This window comes from Setaria italica, chromosome I, assembly GCF_000263155.2.
Source record: "Setaria italica strain Yugu1 chromosome I, Setaria_italica_v2.0, whole genome shotgun sequence".
In the NCBI taxonomy this organism is placed as follows: domain Eukaryota; kingdom Viridiplantae; phylum Streptophyta; class Magnoliopsida; order Poales; family Poaceae; genus Setaria; species Setaria italica.
Genome location: NC_028450.1, coordinates 41,163,632 through 41,183,925, shown reverse-complemented (window position 1 = coordinate 41,183,925; position 20,294 = coordinate 41,163,632). Strand labels below are relative to the sequence as shown.

Here is a 20,294-nt window from a genome sequence, read left to right as displayed (position 1 = left end):
CTTTCGTATCGGGTGGAGGTTCCACCCGGTACTAAAGCTCACATTTTAGTATCGGGTGGAACCCCCACCCGATACTAAAGGGGGTCACGTGGACCTCCTCGGGAACTATCCAATAGGCGACCGGTACTAAGCCCCGGGACGAGAGGTCATTTTTCTAGCACTGATGGTTAGATCTATTGTAAACTTACTTAAATATGAACTAGTTTGACTTGGAACAACACTATTAGTTTCTTTTATGAGGTAGCGCATATTGTTGGAGTAGTAAAACTTCTCACCGATAGAGCCTATGGAGTTGCATGTACCAACCAATTCAATCCAAAAACTTAAGTTGATAGAAAAATGTGAGCAATTTCACTTGTATTTCAACACTCCACTCACGTGCATGCTTCTTAGGCGCTTACGTTGAAATTGAAATTAGCTGCAATTATTTTACTTAATCATGCCGTTAGGATTTAGAATTCAAGACCTGATATCATTCCAGTTCAATTCAAAAAATTAAATTGATAGAAAAAAGTAGGTAATTTTCAATAGGACCTACCTGTTAGGACCTCGCACGGTCGACTCCTTTGGCACCGCCTTTCCTCTATATAAAGCTAGCAATGGACACATACCCTTGGCAGTGCTAATCGCACATACCTCACAGCCAACTTTCTGAAAGGGCAGGCGGCTGCTAGCTAGGGAGAGGAACGAGAGCAAGGATGGCCACGAAGCCCGGCCCTCTCAGTCGCTGGCCCTGGCATGATCTTGGAAACTACAAGGTAGACGCCATGCATTATATTGTGCACAAAAACTATACGCACTTTTGCATGCATGCATTTTGCTCAGAGTTGTTTGCCGTCGTCTGGTCAAATCCAAATCGAATGTCACCATGCATGCATGCATGCATTTGTGCACGCAGTGAGGAGAAGAATGAAACTTGTTGTAGCTGACAATTAATCTAATGTTCTGCCTAATGGAATGAAACTTCATGCAGTATGCGCTGCTGGCTCCATGGGCGGCGCGCAGCACGTACAAGTTCGTGGTGGCGAGCGGGAGCGGCGGGGAGAGGGACCTGCTCAGCTTCGCCGTGCTGCCGGTGCTCCTCCTCCGTCTCCTCTACAGCCAGCTCTGGATCAGCGTCTCCCGTCACCAGACGGCCCGGAGCAAGCACCGGATCGTGAACAAGAGCCTCGACTTCGAGCAGGTGGACAGGGAGCGGAACTGGGACGACCAGATCCTGCTGACGGCGCTGCTGTTCTACGCGGTGAACGCGGCGGTGCCGGTGGCGCAGGGCGTGCCGTGGTGGAACCCCAAGGGCCTGGTGGTGACGGCGCTGCTGCACGCGGGCCCCGTGGAGTTCCTCTACTACTGGCTCCACCGCGCGCTGCACCACCACTTCCTCTACTCCCGGTACCACTCGCACCACCACGCGTCGATCGTGACGGAGCCCATCACCTCGGTGATCCACCCCTTCGCCGAGGAGGTGATCTACTTCGCCCTCTTCGCCATCCCGCTGCTCACCACCGTCGGCACCGGCACCGCCTCCGTCCTCGTCGCCAACGCCTACCTCGTCTACATCGACTTCATGAACTACCTCGGCCACTGCAACTTCGAGCTCGTCCCCAAGCTCCTCTTCGACGTGTTCCCTCCGCTCAAGTACCTCATGTACACGCCGTCGTTCCACTCGCTGCACCACACGCAGTTCCGGACCAACTACTCCCTCTTCATGCCGCTCTACGACTACCTCTACGGGACGCTGGACAAGTCCAGCGACGACCTCTACGAGCGCACGCTGCACGGCCGGGGGGAGGAGGCCCCCGACGTCGTCCACCTCACGCACCTCACCACGCCGGACTCCGTCCTCCACCTCCGCCTCGGCTTCGCCTCCTTCGCCTCCGCGCCGCTCGCCATCGCCTACCTGCCCCGGGCGGCGGCGGCGGCGCTGGCCAAGCTCACCTCGCTCCTCCTCGGGAGCACCTTCAGGTCAGAGGCCAACAGGCTCGACAGCCTCAACATCGAGACATGGGTCGTCCCAAGATACACATCCCAGGTACAGTACAGTTGTGCAAGCAGCAATATGGGATGCAAGGATGTTTCTTTTTTCAGCTCGAAAATAATAGACCTTTATTTTTTCCCCCTTTATGGCTTGGTACCAAACCATACAGTATGTGTCCAAGGAAGGTTTGTATGCGATCGGGCGTTTGCTTGAGAAGGCCGTGGCCGATGCGGAAGCAAGTGGCGCCAGGGTGCTAACGCTCGGTCTACTGAACCAGGTCCACCTCTCTCTTCACTGCCTTGTCCCTCGTGCCAACTTAATGGTCTTCAATGTTCCCACTCTCCGTATTTTTTGCAAGATTTACCGTGCATGTTGGCAGATAATAGGAGTAAAGTCGATCTGAAAGTTACAGGCTGCATGCAGCAAATCAGAGTAGCAGAGCGCATTGAACCCTTTGCAACCACCCACCCTGCCGCTGCTACCTGTTGAATTGGCGTAGAGTTTCATTCCCAGACGATGTGAATTTTCAGTGCGCTGTGAAAAAAAAAAGCTAGTTGATTCTAACAGCTTATTGTCTGTGCAGAAAAACGAGCTGAACAGGAACGGCGAGCTATACGTGATCAGGAAACCTAACCTGAAGACCAAGATCGTCGACGGGACCAGCTTGGCCGTCGCCGCCGTTCTCCACATGATCCCTCAAGGCACCAAGGACGTGCTCCTCCTGGGAGACGCGACCAAGGTCTCCACCGTGCTTGCTTCGGCTCTCTGCGAACGGGAAATCCAGGTACCTGCGGAAACTCTCTGACAATATAGTGATCCTTTGCACTGGTTCACACAGTAGTTTATCGTGACGCTAATAATGGCCCTTTGGTCGAAGCAGGTTCAGATTGTGGACAAGGATCTCTATGACTGCCTGAAGCAGGAGCTGCGCCCAGAACTGCACAAGCACCTGCTTCTTTCTTGCAGTTACAGCAGCAAGGTAATTACATTTTTTTTTTACCTTGCAATCACCGGTAGTGTAATCACTGCTCCAGCCTGTCCTTGCAAGTTGCATGTCCAGTAACTCTCGGATCTAAGCATTTGCAGGTCTGGCTCGTCGGCGACGGGCTGACGGATGAAGAGCAGAGGAAGGCCCAGGCGGGCGTCCATTTCGTGCCCTACTCGCAGTTCCCTCCCGCCGCGGCCCGCGTCGATGACTGCGTCTACCACAGCACCCCGGCGCTGGTGGTGCCGGGCTCGTTCGAGAACCTCCACGCCTGCGAGAACTGGCTGCCGCGGAGGGTGATGAGCGCGTGGCGCGCGGCGGGCATCGTGCACGCGCTCGAGAAGTGGGACGCGCACGAGTGCGGCGGCAGGGTCACCGGCGTCGACAAGGCCTGGCGCGCCGCCCTGGCACACGGCTTCCGCCCCTACGACCGCCACCACGCTGCCGTTGCCAAGTAGTAGCAGTAATAAAAAATGATGGAGCTCCGGGCAGTGCAGATGCGAACGGATGCGTATCGATCGATTCTCTGTGTGTGCTGCTGATGAAGTAGTAGCGTATTGCTGCCCTAAGAAAAAAACTACCAGTAGCGTAATGCGTGGATTGAGACGTGTTGGTTTGTACTAATGGAATGTGTTATTTCGATAAAAAATAGTCGCCGATGTAATCGAGCCTCTTCCAGGAAAAAAATTAGGTGCAGGAGTACTGCATACGCCCGCGGTGCAGGATGGCTCCGGATGTGCGACACGTCGATCGAAAAAATATCCGCCGCCGTTGCCGCTCGCTCGCGTCCTGCTCTCGCAAGCGCGCCCGGGCCCTTCTGCTCGCTCACGCCCCACGTGACAGCCCCGCTCGGCTCAGCTCGGCTCGCAGGCTTCGCAAGGCTTGCAGGAGGTTCGGTACCTGCATTAGTTACAGGCCCGGTCCTGAGACTTTGGTAGCCCAGAGCGAAACTAAAAAAGAGGCCTGTACTAATAAAAGCAGTGGCAACTATCAACAACTTGTCTGGGTTTCTTGATGCTGTTGTACTACTTTTAAAAAATTTGTCAATGGATTCTTTTTGTGATTCTATTAACTCATCTACACATTTCTTCATTTTTCTTTTCTCACTGCCTGATGCATGCTTTTTAGATGACATGAGGGCACTAGAATTTTTAACAAGACAATTAGTAACTTACAAATGCACTAACATATTGGATTGATTTAATCAAATTATTTGTAAATTATATAAGTTACATCATAGATGAATTTTGAACTTCGAATATCAATGGAGGATTGGAGGGGGCAAGTTTGTGTTACCTATTTTACTTCTGGCCGTGGCTCGGTGGCTGCCTGTGGCGTTTGTCGGTGTCGGACGGTCGCCGGCGTTGAACGGTTGGAGGCGAGTTCCTGGAGATCGGATCAGGATTGATACATCAATACATGATACATCATACATCCAAAGGTCAAATTCGATTGGCATCTCGTTCTTGTAGGAATCTTGATATGAACTAATGAACTCACTGCATCAGGGTTTCATCGTTTCGACGGAGCCGTAGAGGAGACGACAGACGAGGAGTCGGCGAGTCGCCACTCGCGGACTCACCAGACGCCAGTCGGCCGTCAAGCGTCACTGCGTCAGGCGCAGCCGCGCAGGCAGGCCGCAGGCGTCACCGCGTCAGGTGGTCAGGCCGTCAGGGTTCAGCGTCAGGCGCAGTCGCGCAGGTGTCAAGCGGTCAAGCGGAGGGCATGTGAACAGGCGGAGGGCACACGAACAGGCGGAGGGTGCATCCGCGCATGATCGATTCGTTCGTCGGTTCGTGGTCTCGTGGATTTAGCTGCTGGTGGCATGCTACTTTTGCTCACGCTATGGCCTATGGGCCTGGCCGGCTGGCCCAACTGATGAACTAAACCATGCAGCAGCCATGTATATACGTATACCCTATACTACATGTATACATGGGATGGGCCCCTCCATTTTTGGGGGCCTGGGGCAGCCGCACCGCTCAACACCCCAGGGCCGGGCCTGATTAGTTAGGGCCCTAACTAATTAGACGCAGAATCTGGGGCCTTCCACAATCCCAGGACGGAGACGACGACCCGGACGACGTGTAGAGGCCGGGTGGCGCGTAGAGGCCGTCGTCGATGCCGTGCTTCGTAGAGGCCGGGTGGCGCGTAGAGGCCGTCGTCGATGCCGTGCTTCGTAGAGGCCATCGGCGGCGCCGGATAGAGACAATAACGACAGGGCGTGCAGAATCAAATGGCGGCGACGGAGCGATCCATATGGTGCCGTCGGGTCTGGAGGCGGAGTCATTGGAGCATGCCCTGCCGGGCGGCGACGACGGAGTGATCGACAATAGCGGTGATCAGGGGCAAGATGCGGTAATTGAAGGGACGCGAATAACAAATTGAAGTGACACTATAATAGTATGTATTATTGTAAGGCACCCTTAATTCTCGACTCATTGTACAACATGTGGTTGATGAAGTTGCGAAAAATTATTTCATCGTTCCTAAAGTTGGAATGTCTTTTCAATCCGAGGAGAAAGCTTATGATATGTACAACACCTATGCAGGCAAGGTTGGGTTCAGTATTAGAAAGAGCGACACAAAGCGTCGAAGAGATGGCAGTATCTATCTCAAATATATAGTTTGTAGTAGTGAAGGTCATCGACAAATTGAGTCATCAAAGGACACTACAAGGACACATTGCGATGCTCGTATTCATTTTAGTGTCAGCAAGGAGGGGGTTTGGTTGGTGCAGAAGGTTGTGCTTGATCACAACCATTACCTTGCAAGTCCAAATAAAAGATAGAAGCTTAGGTCCCAACGATGTGTTCAAGAAGCAGACAAGAAGCTAATTGGTCAGATGAGGGAGGGCGGGATGAAGCCAGCCTAGGTGTTTGAGTTTATGGTGCAATTTTATGGAGGAGCTGACAAAGTGTCATTCTCACGGATTGATTGTAACAATGAGATTGGTCGGCAGCGTAGAAAGTACTTAGAATCCAATAATGCCCAAACATTGTTGGAATACTTAAAAAATAAGCAGATAGAGGATCCAATATTTTTTTATGCCATTCAAATAGATGAAGAAGATGGCAAGATGGCTAACTTCTTTTGGGCAGACGGTCAATCTATCATGGATTACACATGTTTTGGTGATGTCGTGTCTTTTGACACCACGTTTCAGACTAATAAGTTTGAAATGCCTTTTGCTCCGCTCCTAGGAACCAACCATCACAAGCAAACTATAATTTTTGGGGCTGCATTATTATTTAATGAGACTATTGAATCATTTGTTTGGCTATTTGAAACCTTTTTAACAGCAATGTCAGGTAAGCATCCCAGCACAATTTTCACTGATCAAGATGCGGCCATGGCAGGTGCAATTGCTTATGTATTCCTAAACACAAGCCATCGTCTTTGTTTGTGGCATATTTATCTAAATGCTGCTAAACATCTCGGTCATGTAATCCAGCAGCATCCAGAGAATTTTCTTCCTGATTTTAAAGGATGTGTCTATAAAGATAGATCTGAGTTTTACTTCAACAAGAAGTGGGATGAATTGTTGTGTGAGTACAAACTTAAGGACAACGAATGGATGTTAAACCTATATGATTTGAGGACAAAGTGAGCTGTTGTATACCGTGACTCATTTACAGCTGATATGAACTCCACTCAAAGAAGCGAAGGTAAATAACGTATTCAAGAAAAGGAAACTAGGTATTTCGGAACTACTTGAAGAATGTGACAAGGTTTCTTCTGGTCTTCGTAATAATGAGTTGGATGAAGATTTTCAATCACGTCAAAAGAGCCCAGTTGCACACATACCTCTTTTGAAGACTGCGACCGAGTCATATACAAGCTGGATGTATAAAGAGTTTCAGGAAGAATTTAATGAACAATTTTCATTCTCTTGTAAATTGTTACACACTGAGGGGTCGATTTTGACATATACGGTTACCCATATGTACTCTGATTATGGAGCAACGGTTGTGTTCAATGAAGCAGATATTACCATCACATGTGCTTGTAGAAAATACGAATCCATAGGTACGTACAAAATTTTTTATTGCAATAGTATAGTTTATTATACAAATTAATAAAATATGATATCCATATATAGGTCTACTATGCAAGCATGCCCTCAAAGTCTTCAATGCAAACGATGTTTTCTTGTTGCCATCTCAATACATATTGAATAGATGGACAAAATATGCAAAGAGAGGATTCTATATTGAGAAACAAGGATGTGAGAAAGAAAGCTTGAAAACGCATGCTGCACGTATTGCACGAAAGGTGACATCCATTGCATTGAAGTGTTCACTGTCCAAAGAACTTCTTGTTGATTTGGAGAATGCCATAGATAAGTTGGACTTGGAAGCAGATAATTCTATAAGCATGATGCAATAAAAAGACAGTGAGATCCCACTAGTTTCAACTAACTGTGTTACAGACATGTTAAGAGGTAAAATATCATTTAGAATTCCTCGGGTGATAAAAGACCCAAAGAGTAAACGAGGGACCATCTCCCTTGAAAAGAATAAAGGGAAAAAAAAGAAAAGGGGTAAAAAGAAATGTATCAATACTACATGCTTTTATCTATTATATGCTAGTATAGTTAACTTGATATGTTTGAATATAGGACAAGATTCAACAACTGCAGAAGAAAATAGATACGAAGTATACGAAGGTGCTGATCTAGATCAATTTACCGTAAGTCATATGTGTTGGACTATATCTATTTTTCATATTCGATTTCGTTATATGCAACTATTTATCGACAATTTCATTTTCTATGGTACATGATCTTAATGACGGTGAAAAGAATGTTAACAGTATGATGCCAAACTCTGCAAATGATGTGTATGGACAATCTTCGTCCATGGCTGCTCCATTGATCCAAGGTGGATATGCCACAATTTGATATGTACACAGATTCTTCTACCGTGGACGCTCCTTATATCTAAGAAGGATATACGAATCTCTTAATTGGAGTTGATCGAGCTACCACATTACAGCCGGCTATTAAGAAATTAAATTTTGGTGGAATGCCAAATCAAAAAAACATGTAACCTTTGTTGTGTTAAACATAATTTTATTTGTATTTGTATTATGTCAGTTGGTACCATGTAAGTCATTTATATTGTTTGATAACGATCACATCATACTTTATGGACATGTCATTCTTTTGTACACATCACTTCCACGTGCCACTCTTTAGATTTAACAATTTTTCAGATTGTGGAATATCCCACATTACTGTTTGCTGACTAGGAAATCGAGTCGTTGGCGCGGGCTCGTTTTCCGTCTCGTCTTCCGCCAGCTCGAGGGGCACGTGCGCGAGGGCTCATTCGTGCCAGGTCGCCCTAACTAATGCAGGTACCGAGCCTCCTGCGAGCCGAGCTGAGCTGAGCAGGGCTGTCACGTAGGACGCAAGCGAGCGACAAAGGTGGCAGATATTTTTTCGATCGACGTGTCGCACATCTGGAGCCATCCTGCACCGCGGGGGTCTGCAGGACTCCTGCACCTAATTTTTCCCCTCTTCCATCATTCCAAATGGAGTAAGGGTCTGTTTGGTAGAGCTCCAGCTCTGAAAAAATAGCTCCAGATCTATAGATCTAGTTAGCTCCACCATAGAGCTGCTCCATCGTGGATCTGAGATCTCAAAAAGTATTTGGTACAGCTCCACTCTTATCTTTGTCTCACTGACAATTTGAGCCCATGCATCAGAATAAAAAAAGAAAAAAAAGTCTTCTTCCTCATCGCGGCAAGTGCGACCTCGCGCACGCTAGCGGGGTGGGGTGGGGCCACGACGGGTGGGGCAGGACGGCACTCTGACGGGCGAGGCCTCACCGCGAGCCAGCAACGCGTCCGTCTCGCCGACGATGTAGCCCACGCCACACGTCCTCCGCCTCCACCTCCGCGGGAAGCTCCTGCTCCTCTTCCTCTGCTGCCACCACGCCGGTGCTCATGGCGCGACGATTGGCCCGGCATCGGGCGGTGGCACGCTGGTGGCGACGCTGGCGGGGGCGTGGATGGCTGCTCCTGCTGCTGCGCCACGAGCTCATCGCGGTCGGAGTTCGAGCTCCACATCATCGCGCCGGCGGCTGCTCTCTCTCTCTCTAATCCGCGAGCATCTCCTCCTCTTCGTAGAGGCACTGCGTCGTAGAGGATCTCCAGCGGGCGGGGTGGCGCTCCGGCGGCAGGGTCGAGCAGGAGCGGGCGGGGCTCCGAGGGGCAGAACGAGCAGGGGTGGGCGGGGCTCTGGCGATCGGAGCGAGCGGGGCGGGCGGGGCGAGCAGGGGCGGGCGGGGCTGCGGCGGGCGGAGCGAGTGGGACGGGTGGGGCGAGAAGGGGTGGGCGGGACTCCAGCAGGTGGGGCGAGCGGGGCTCCGGCGGGCAATGGCGAGCAGGGCGGGCGGAGCGCCGACGGGGCAGAGAAGGACGACGACGTAGCAAAGGAAGAAGAAGGACGACAACGTTTCGCACGGAGAAGAAGAAAGAAGAAATAGAACGAACCGGTCATTTTCCACTAATGAGTGGCAGTGGTGGGTAATTTTCTCCAACTCCACCAAATTTGATTTCGTGGAGCACCCGCGAGGTGCTTCACCAAATCTATGGATCTAGAGGTAGATCCGTCGTTTTCGTGGAGCAGATCTGTGGTGGAGTTGCTAGATCTAAAACTGAAAAATCTAGAGCAGAGCTGCTTTTGAGGATCTGGAGCTGCGTGGAGCTCTGCCAAACAGGCCCTAATATACACTGCAACTTCATGTAGGAAAAAAATCTTTTTTTAAAAAAACTTCCTTTGGGGGAAAAAAATGTCACCAATTGCCTGGCAAAATTATGGGTGCTGTACCAATTACTTGGGCCAGGCCCAAGAGCGACTCACTCTGACTCTGCGAGCCCACTCGCACACACGGACAGTCACCACACACGTGGCTCGCCCGAGTGGCCCCGAACTGGCAGTCCGACTCTGACTTCTCCCCGTTGGAGTTTGACCCATCCTCCTCGGGAAGATGACAAGCTAGACCGATCTAGACCATCGATTAGGCATCGGACGGCTCCGGCGACCAGCACGCCTCCAAGTTCGAGACGCTCCTCGGGGTCCCGCACCCACCACTCCCAGGCTACCATCTATCCCTCGCTTTTGGGCCCCACGCCGCGAGAGAAGCCGAGAACGAGATCCCAACTGTCTTCGGACAAAGCGGACGGCCCAGATCGCCTAGCGCCGTCCCGTTTCCGTCCCCTTCGACGACGCGCGCGGCCGAACGCGCACGGGCCATTCCAGCCGGAAAAGCGGCCAGCAAATCGGCGGCCCGTGATATGCCTCGACGGCGGCGCCGACGCGGCGACCTCGCCGTCGCGGCGGTGCTGGCGGCGCTGGTCCTGGCGGCCGTGGGAGTGGCCGGAGGCGACGGCGGCGCGGAGTTTGATTACCGGAAGCTGTCGGGGATAATCATCCCGGGGTTCGCGTCGACGCAGCTGCGCGCGTGGTCGGTCCTGGATTGCCCCTACTCGCCCTTCGACTTCAACCCGCTCGACTCCGTCTGGCTCGACACCGCCAAGGTTGAAATCCCTGTCCTGTATCACCAACCCTTCTCGTTGTATTCGATCACTGCTTTGCTAGTGCTATTACTGTTGCCATTCGGGGATTAGTATGTCAAATGGTTCGCTTAATACGTTTGGTTTATTTGTTTGTTCGTGGGATGTGGATACACTGGTACACTAGAAGGACCCGTGATGAGAAGCATATGCATGTCTGTCTCCATGCTTGCTATTTTTAGTGATTCTCTAGTAATAGATTCGGAGAGTGGAGGTTTTTTTGTTCGGATAAACTTGTACCGGACAGGAACATCTTATCTCTGGATGCGAGTGCCATTAAAGGAATATCGACAGACAGCTTTGAGACACCTCTGGTTTGTCAGATACGTACAAAACCAGCAACTGCTTGAATTCCATCCCCATTTTCCTTCAGGGAAAAAAAGGTTAACTTCAGCAGGTGTGGACAGTTTCACTAGGAACCATTCACTACCTAACAGTATCTAATGCCAGTATGCCACCATGAATAGCCACATGCAAGTGATGGCATCACATGACAATCCCTTTTTCATCCCAAACCAGGCCAGAGCATTACCTGCTTAGCGATGGTTGTCATATCTAAAAAAAATCTCGTGTGGTTTGTAGACTATAGAGGCTAAATTTGCTCCATATATATGGTCATATATATCCAAATATACTGGTTTTGATACATTCATTACGGTGCAGCTTTTCTCTGCAGTAAACTGCTGGCTTAAATGCATGTTGCTTGAACCTTATAATCAGACAGACCATCCGGAATGCAAGTCGAGGCCTGATAGTGGTCTTTCTGCAATTACAGAGTTGGACCCTGGTTATATAACAGGTAAACTTATACCTTACTTCCTATTTTCTGGCCATGAGTTAGTAATACTTAGAAATAATCTGTTATGCATGAATCCGTAGCTTGTACTATAAGTCAGGCTACTCCATGTTAAATGAAATGAAGTTCATCTTGACATCATTTTTGCAAGTTTTGAGCTAAAGTTGCTGAGATGATAACAGAAAACGTGGCATCATTATTTTACATGAGATAATCCATCCAACTGATGACCGTAGGTGGTACACCAAAGTATCGGTCAGGAACGAATCACGTTCTTGTTCTCGTGTAAGCTACAGAATGGGAAATAATTTATGAGTACAATCATCTACCATTGTAATTGCTCTTGTTCAATTCGATGCTGATGATACTATACAAATTGAACTGTTAACGTTCCTGCCTCCTGGGATAGTTTCCGAGGATGAAATGTTTTCAAGTTTTTTCACTTTGTTTCTTTCTTTGAAAAGAATTTGTGTGCGTCTGTTTCCAAATAGCACTTTGACATCGGCATTGCATTATACATTTTGAGGATTGGTCCTGTACTCCTGTTAGTCTCATTAATTCATGGAGAAAGAAAGAGGAGAATGGGAAAAACACCTTATGCTGATATGGTTTTATTGGGCAAGGTTTCAGGTCCTCTCTCTTCAGTATGGAAAGAATGGGTCAAATGGTGTGTCGAGTTTGGCATTGAAGCTAATGCAATTATCGCTGTTCCTTATGATTGGAGACTACCCCCATCAATGCTCGAGGAGAGAGATCTGTACTTCCACAAATTAAAGTCCGTAACACTTTCCTCAACTTGTTATGAAGCAACTAAATTCTTCACAGCTGAGAGAGTCTAGATCTTTTGGTGTTTCGAATGTACATACCTAGGCTACAGCTGTTTATATTGTTTTAGGTACCTTGCATTTTTCTACTAGCATCAGTGTGACCACTTCTGAACTAAATACATGATATGATGATTTCTTTATTGGCCTTACAATTTTAAGAGGTGTCGAGCCAACCTCTGACATAATTGTTACTGGTACAAGTCATACAAGGTGTGTTGCATTTCATGTGTTTGCAACCTGCAGGAGACCAGTTTCTAATGATAAGCTTTTGCATGCAATTTTTATTGAAGCAAATACGATTTTCCAAAACAATGGAAAATTAGTCATGCTGAGCGTAGATGTATGGTGTAAGGATAATTCGTTGTTGCATGATAAGAGTATGGAGTATAATGCTCATACCATCTTTTTACTGCAGGTTAACGTTTGAAATAGCTTTGAAACTCAGAGGAGGGCCATCTTTGGTTTTTGCTCATTCGATGGGAAATAATGTGTTTCGCTACTTTTTGGAGTGGTTGAAACTAGAAATTGCTCCGAAGCACTACATCCAGTGGCTTGACGAACATATACATGCATACTTTGCAGTTGGTATATTGACTGGAAGGAACATAAATGTATTGTTACTATTATTATTTTTTATCTACTTATCCTCAAGCTTTCCAGTTTTCTGTGTTTTAGGCGCTCCTCTTCTCGGATCTACTGAAGCAGTTAGAGCTGTTCTTTCTGGAACAACTTTTGGTCTTCCAGTCAGTGAGGTCTGTTGTCCTCTATGAATTTTAGTTTCATTTTATCGTAATAATTTATCAAACTGAATGCCCTGTTCTACTATAACTGGTTTAACTTTTGTTTTTTCTGCAACATAGTTAGTGTTGAATTCATGGTTTTGCGGTTGACAATTCTGTTTCTTAATACTCAATAGGTTTACTTCTCCATATACATAACTCTGTAAGTGTGAAACCTTCAACTTAAAAGAAGTTTTTTTTTCTGGCCCATGCTCTAAATATTGTGGCAATATCTTTTTATCGTTCTTCTGACTGCATATGCGGCTCATAGTTTTGAAATATACTCCTAGATGTTCACATGATGTATGGTATTTGTTACCTTTCATCGTTCCACTTACTGTTTCGCTGAACATAGTATACCATTTTATGCTTCATATACTACCATTAAGTTTCGCATTGTGCCTAGACTTTTAATTATCACAATTGTCCATTTAGCTTGCTTGTCTTGTTACATACTGGTGCATCTTATTGGTCTCTATATTTACATTTCTGGACTTACTACATTGTTTTCAGGGCACAGCACGATTGATGTTTAATGCATTTGGTTCTTCTTTATGGCTTATGCCATTCTCAAAATACTGCAAAGCTGATAATATTTACTGGAAGCATTTTTTTGAGGGAAAGGGAGGTTGTCCCCACAGACAACAATGCGATGAAGCAGAATATATTTCAGACTACTCTGGTTGGCCCACAGACCTCGTCAGGATCGAGGTTCCTTCAGTTCGAGGTTCTTTGTAATAATCGTTTCCTTTCTTGATGTGACATTTAGAATTTTTCTTCCACTAAGCAGGTTCGCCTTTTTTCTATGTTCCTCTTTTTCATCACAGATATGGGGGCATACCCATCCATTATGGATATAACGGAGAACATAACATCAAGCATGGAGTGCGGAAAGCCAACTCTCCTGTCATTTTCTGCCAGAGAAGTTTCAGATGGTACTTTGTTCAAAACAATAGAGGATTATGACCCTCAGAGCAAGGCACTTGTTTATCAGCTTGAGAAGTAAGTCTACATTTTCTGACTTGGTTGATTCCTTTTACTAATCCTTGTTAGTGGACAAGAAGATCTTTGGTAGAGAAGGGGAATCAATCCTCAAAAGCAAGACCATCCTTCTCCAGAGGGAATTTTAGCAAAGAGAACCGAGCATGCATCCTTCCCTCTGTATTGCAAGTCAAGGTTAGGCAATGCAAGAGTTGAGAGAGTGGGAGGAGCAGCAATGCCACTCATGGCTGCTGAACAGGCCACGAGGTGCTATATTTATAATTCCTAAGGGGTAGTCAGTGATTACAAAAGATCGCAAGTTCACAACAGATTACGAGGAACTTGGACAGAAAAGGTAGCCATAAGTAACCATATATGGCTAGGAGGTTAAGAAAGACATTCCTAACTACTATAGATACAAAATTGCTAACAGGCAAGATATCAAACAGGCCTGTGTTCAACTGCTGCTGCATTGTATTTCCCACATTTGTTTTTTTAGAGCCGAGATTGTCCCATTTCCATTTCATCCAAAACGGAAATACAAAAAGTCTGGGATCAAACGGAACAGAGAGAGTGTCAACGACAAACGCATGACCTTTCTAACCTGATTCAAGCTAGATACGTCAATCTGAAGATAGCCCAGGATTCCTAGGCTCGAGCGTCTACCAACACAAACAGGCTAAACATCCCCAAAACATTACAAGTTCTGGAACACCATCACTCCCTTCCCAGATTACTTAGTTTGTCTTCGGCTTTCATAGCAGGGGGTTGTCCTTTTCCCTCCTCTCACGTGCCATCTTCATCTTCCTGATCTTCATCTCCAGCAGGCATTGGTCTCACATTTCCCACATCTGCTGTCTTTTAAAACAAAATACAAAGTTTCATGCTTTATTATGCTTATGATATTTGGCATGTACCAACTAGACAAATTCTTGCTTTTAATCATTAGCTGGTAACTAAGAGTCTAAGACCTTGTATTTTTATCTTTGTTGATCTCAGGTACTATCAGGGTGATCCAGTTCTGAACCCTCTCACACCCTGGGAGAGACCCCCAATAAAGAATGTATTTTGCATTTATGGGATTGATTCAAAGACTGAGGTATGATTGGTGATATTACTTCTTGGTTACACCAATTTGTGTTGCTTCAAATTACAGTGTCATTCCTTGACTCCCTCTTTTATTTTTTTAATCAAGCAGGTAGGATATTACTTTGCACCAAGTGGCAAACCATATCCAGACAACTGGATAATAACTGATGTTATTTATGAGTTTGAAGGGGCCCTACTTTCAAGGCAGGTATCATATGACTTGATTTTAAGAAGTCACTAGTACTCATTTTAGTCACATATCTATCATGTTTCTGTCAGTGAGACAATGTGCCGAGGAGAGCATTTATCTAATTGCAACTTGTTTCATCTAGTGTGTCCAAAATGTTCTTCTATACATTTATCTTTATTAGTTCTCATGAATAAAATTGAATATTCAGTCAAACTATTGCTACTTTGAGAAAAACGGATTTTTGTTCACTCACTAGCCGGTATTATGAAAGAGTATTATTTGTGTTTAGAGTCAGGCATGAAAGGCATTGAATGGCTCATTAATGTTATTGTTTTTTCTCCTTTTCCAGACAAGTTTTTAATAGCTTTTATTTCCTAGATAGCAGCATAGCACCCACAGTTCTTTTTTTGGTACTATTACAACATTCAAGGCATTGATTTTATCTGCATAAATATTTAGTTATTTACCTTAAGGCACCTTTGTAACATTATTTGTTCTTACCAGATCAGGCAATTCTGTTTCTGGAAAGCCCAACAATTCCAGTGGTGATGGAACAGTACGTATATCAAATAAAATTCTTAGTTCATGTCAACCTAAACCAGTTTATTTAAGCAAATGAATATCTCTTTCATGGCAGGTATCCTTCAACTCCCTCTCATGGTGTAAGAATTGGCTTGGACCAAAAGTGAACATAACAAGGGCTCCACAGGTATTCTATTTTTTGCATGTTGGTGCGATTCACCATGGCGAACTTGTGCTTTGGCTCTTAGTATATTTGTTTCGGTTAATTGAAGAACTCTCAATGACTTTATGTATATCGCAACATTAAGCTGCCCTCCCTAATTATCATCTTCTACTCCTTTTTAAGGCAGAACATGATGGATCTGATTTGCAAACAACCATGAATATCGATCACCATCATGGCCAGGACATAGTACCTAACATGACGAGGGCTCCACATGTGAAGTACATAACCTATTATGAGGATGCTGAAAGTCTTCCAGGATGGAGAACAGCAGTCTGGGAGCTCGATAAAGGTGCAATTCTAGAATTTCTATTATTATTTTATATAGCTGTAGCACATTTCCCTGTACCTTTCATTTGGCATCACCTTGCTGCAAGGGAGCCCCTTACAAAGTTTTGTGCCTTTCCATTTTAGCATATACTATGCATATTTACATTTTACAGATTGTGGCATATATTGTGTATGGAGTTTCTTATTTCATTGAAAATAACTAATATAGAAGTTATTTTAACAGCAAATCACAGGAATATTGTTAGGATGCCAGTACTAATGCGTGAGTTGTGGCTTGAAATGTGGCACGACATGCATCCTGAATCAAAATCGAAATTTGTGACGAAAGGTTTGCTTCAATTTGAACACTCCAAACAGAATGGTCGTGCCCTGCTTTGGCTTTTCAAGTTGCTAACAGAAGTGTATAAACAGCTTTCCGAGGTCCACTGAGAAATGAAGACTGCCGCTGGGACTATTCAAAGGCTCGGTGTGGCTTCCCAGAACACTGCGAATACAGGTCTGCCTGCACCCAGTTTCAATTGTTTCCTTTTCAATTTCGGCAACAAGGGCCCTTTCTTAGTGACTGTAAATCCAGGTATATATTTGGTGATGTCCATTTGGGAATGAGCTGCAGACTGAAAAAAACATCAACTAACCTACTTCAACAGTATCTCTGAAGTATGTTGTGTTACTGTCATTTCGTTTTGTTCTCGTTGATGACAACTGCACCTGACATGTTCTAGTTACATCATGCAGATGTTTTGGACCAAGTAATATTGTGGTTTGTCGCTCGCATCGCATGGGAATGATATTTGATTTCCCATTTTGACTTGCTGATGAAATTACTCAGCAAGGTAGAAACAGGTTAAATTAGGGCCCAGCAAAAGAAAAGAGTCAACTCTCGCTCTTGTGTCCATTTTGGTACACTTGATCTTTGAAGCAGACATATGCAAGCTGAACAACGCCCCATAACTAATTTGGGCTGAAGATGGGAGTTGTCCTTCCCAGAGTGGATAGTTTTGTTCTTGTTTTCAGCCATGTAGTCATGTAAAAGCCATTTGTAGCACCAGTACTGTTGGTGCCATGAGATCACATTGACGTGTACTGTAAACACGGGTTTGTCTATCTGGTAAATGAAGCCATCTTAGTATCTTACAAGAAAGGCACCTTAATGTGACATCTTACTCTCTAGATTGGCAGTCTGAAAATTTTCTAGTACTCTCAACAAACCACCTTAATTGTGGCGTGTCCTTCAGAAAATGAGTGTTCGGTGCTCGACATATTGGCAATTCATTGGCGCGATGAATGCGCGCATCACCTTTGCTTGATATCAAAGTTCCTGGCTACAGTGGTGCTTGTTAATGTTTGAGCTGTGGCATTGAGGGATGGTGTACCTGGATCTTGTTTTGCAGATGCATGAGTCTCATCTATTTCCCTTTGCTGCTCTAGCTTTAAATCCTGAAGTTTGTTCGACGCTGCTGTTTGATCTGTGAGCCGATGAAAGTGTCCAAATGAAGGATATAAATCTACAACAGCACGTGAAGCTAATTTTTTTTACAGTCGGTTGCTGCGTCTCCTGTCGGGGGTGTGCGGGTTCATAGACTGCTTGCATCGTGATGTGGATTCGAATCGAGCATGATGACCTGTTCGCTTCAGCTTATAAGCCCGCTTCAGCTTATAAGCCCGCTGAAAAGCTGAAACGGTTGATTTATTATGAGACAAAAATACTGTTTGGTGGCTGATAAGTCAGCTGAATAAGCTGAAGCGAATAGGTCATGAGAGGTCGAGAGCTGAGTGAGACCTGCAGTCTCGCCCCACCACAGAAAACGGCGTCACGTCAAACGTCATCGCGATTGGAATTCTCAAGGAGCACGAGCACAATTCCAGCAGGTGCGCTCGCCAACCACGCGTCGGAGTCGGATTCGAGCCCGTTCCAGTCTTCCAGAAGATCCCCGCCCTCTCCGTCTCACGCTTGGAATCCTCCACGAAAGCTCCCTCTGCTAGCCTCCACGGTCCATCCAATCCCCATCGGACGGTCCGCGAGAGCCCACTGGCCTCCCACTCCCCCGCAAGCTGGACCCAATCCCGTTCCTTCTCCAACTCCCCCGCCCCGCGCCTGCAACCAGACGGCTCCAGAAGCTTCCTCCATTAGTCTATCTGACCGCGTTGCTTTTATTTATCGAGCCCCTCGTCTTCCCCCCGTTCCGCCAGATCCACGCGTTTTGGTGCTATTGACCGTCGACTCTTGAAGGGATTTGCGAATTTGCGACTTGGATCTGCACGGAGATCGGCTCTCATGGCGGAGGTAAGGCCCGTTCGTTCGATTGTTTGATTCGCTCTTCGTCGGGTACGCGCAATCAATCCCACGGCGTGCGCGGTTGAGGGGAGAGATCTGACTGACATGGTGGTGGTGGTTGTTAATGGCGGCAGGAGGGGTACAAGGTTACGCTGAACGTGTACGACCTGAGCAACGGCCTCGCCCGGCAGCTCTCCACCTCCTTCCTCGGCAAGCCCATCGAGGCCATCTGGTGAGCTCGCCCGCCGCGTTCCCCATCCTCCCCTTCGCCCTTCCTCGGATCTGGAAACCTCGGCTGACTGTTCCTGTGGCGATCGACCGACAGGCACACGGGCGTGGTGGTTTACGGGAACGAGTACTTCTTCGGCGGCGGGATCCAGTCGACGCCGGCGGGCTCGACGCCGTACGGGCGGCCGATGCGGGTGGTGGAGCTGGGCGTCACGCACGTCCCGCGCGAGGTCTTCGAGGACTACCTCCGCGACATCGCGCCGCGCTTCACGGCGGAGACGTACCGCCTCCTCACCCACAACTGCAACAACTTCAGCAACGAGGTCGCGCAGTTCCTCGTCGGCGCCGGCATCCCCGAGTACATCCTCAACCTCCCCTCCGAGGTCATGTCCAGCCCCATGGGCCCGCTGATCATGCCCATGATCCAGAACCTCGAGTCCACGCTGCGGAACAACGCCGCGCCGCAGGCCACGCAGTTCGTGCCCACGCCCGCCTCCGTCTCCGTGCCGTCGGCGCCCGATAAGGCCGCCGTCAAGCGGGAAGAGCCCGCGCCGCCGCCGGCGGCGGCTGAGGCTTCGAAGGAAGCTGCCGCTCCCGCTTCTGCTCCCGCTCCTGCAGCTGACCCGCTCGGGAGCGCGAGGGGGAAGGTGCAGGAGGAGGTGATGAGGGAGTTCGCGGCGATCATGGCGAGCGGGACGCTGCGGGCCAGCGAGGCGGCGGCGCTGGCGATGCGCCGGGTCATGGAGCGCCACGGCGACGGCGCCACCATGCAGCAGGGCTAGGCGGCGCTTTGTGGGCGCATTTCAGCTCATGGGAATCTGTCAAGTGCATGCTGCTGCCGCCGTACCAAGATTGAAAACGTAGATTATCGCCATGTCTGTCTGTCTGGACAATGGTTAAGATCATTTGGGTTGTTAATTGCGACCGGACCTGCCCATCCGATGGGCGATTAATTGACAAGATACGTTAATTATGTGTTGTACGAATGTTCGATCAATGTTCTTCCAATCGGTTTTCGGTGGTTGTTTTTGCTAGACTAGAGCAATGTCAATTCTGGCGCTTTGTTTCAGATGCTCTTGATTTTTGTGTGTACTGTTGCAGACTGCTACTATTGCAAGCCTGCACCTGGTGTCGCTAACAGTGAGCAGTTGATCACTTTTTTTTTTTATAAAGGCAGTTGGGTCACTTGAACACGTTTGAATAGTGCCAAGGTATGGGTATTGCTCCAACTCCTCGCCTCTCCGTATAGCTCTACCAAAATAATGTAATGTCCTCCCTAACTTTTGTGCACACAGGATGCCTAATCCTAGTGTTGATTCGTGGCCCATGGCCGCTAAAATCACTAGTGATGATGAAACAAGAAGAACGTTTTTTTTTTTGCGAGAAGGGATAACGTCATATTAAAAGAGAACAGAAACAAGTACAAGTGAATCCCTTTTTCCAAAAGGGCCCCTCGTGACTGAGAAATTACAACGAAGCCCTTCTTCTTTTTCCGCGGAAATGACTGCCTATGCTGCTCCTCGAACTGCATCGCTGCACTCCAGAACGCACC

General features: G+C 47.4%; 3 protein-coding genes across 4 annotated transcripts; all 3 read left to right on the top strand.

The window, feature by feature from the left end:
* Positions 1-629: 629 nt before the first annotated feature.
* On the top strand, positions 630-3,624 carry LOC101762753 (protein ECERIFERUM 1). The gene is made up of 6 exons (XM_004954284.4): positions 630-758; positions 974-2,029; positions 2,145-2,252; positions 2,559-2,759; positions 2,856-2,954; positions 3,062-3,624. The coding sequence occupies exons 1-6, from the start codon at positions 699-701 to the stop codon at positions 3,416-3,418; spliced, it is 1,881 nt and encodes a 626-aa protein (XP_004954341.1). The 5' UTR covers positions 630-698; the 3' UTR covers positions 3,419-3,624.
* A 6,533-nt stretch (positions 3,625-10,157) lies between these two features.
* Positions 10,158-17,498, top strand: LOC101761004 (phospholipid--sterol O-acyltransferase). 2 transcript variants are annotated; one of them, XM_004954281.3, is made up of 16 exons: positions 10,158-10,505; positions 11,205-11,340; positions 11,968-12,112; positions 12,580-12,749; positions 12,840-12,916; positions 13,457-13,670; positions 13,771-13,945; positions 14,924-15,023; positions 15,123-15,217; positions 15,708-15,759; positions 15,841-15,912; positions 16,072-16,240; positions 16,463-16,567; positions 16,651-16,735; positions 16,814-16,896; positions 16,975-17,498. In XM_004954281.3, exons 1-15 carry the CDS (start codon positions 10,263-10,265, stop codon positions 16,893-16,895), a joined length of 1,920 nt encoding a protein of 639 aa, XP_004954338.1. In that variant the 5' UTR covers positions 10,158-10,262; the 3' UTR covers position 16,896; positions 16,975-17,498. The 2 variants fall into 2 exon arrangements, with proteins under 2 accessions (XP_004954338.1, XP_022679431.1); XM_022823696.1 differs by having other exon boundaries at positions 10,263-10,505; positions 16,962-17,498.
* Positions 17,499-18,312: 814 nt separating this feature from the next.
* Positions 18,313-19,811, top strand: LOC101760601 (desumoylating isopeptidase 1). The gene is made up of 3 exons (XM_004954277.3): positions 18,313-18,523; positions 18,649-18,746; positions 18,840-19,811. Exons 1-3 carry the CDS (start codon positions 18,515-18,517, stop codon positions 19,522-19,524), a joined length of 792 nt encoding a protein of 263 aa, XP_004954334.1. The 5' UTR covers positions 18,313-18,514; the 3' UTR covers positions 19,525-19,811.
* Positions 19,812-20,294: the final 483 nt, after the last annotated feature.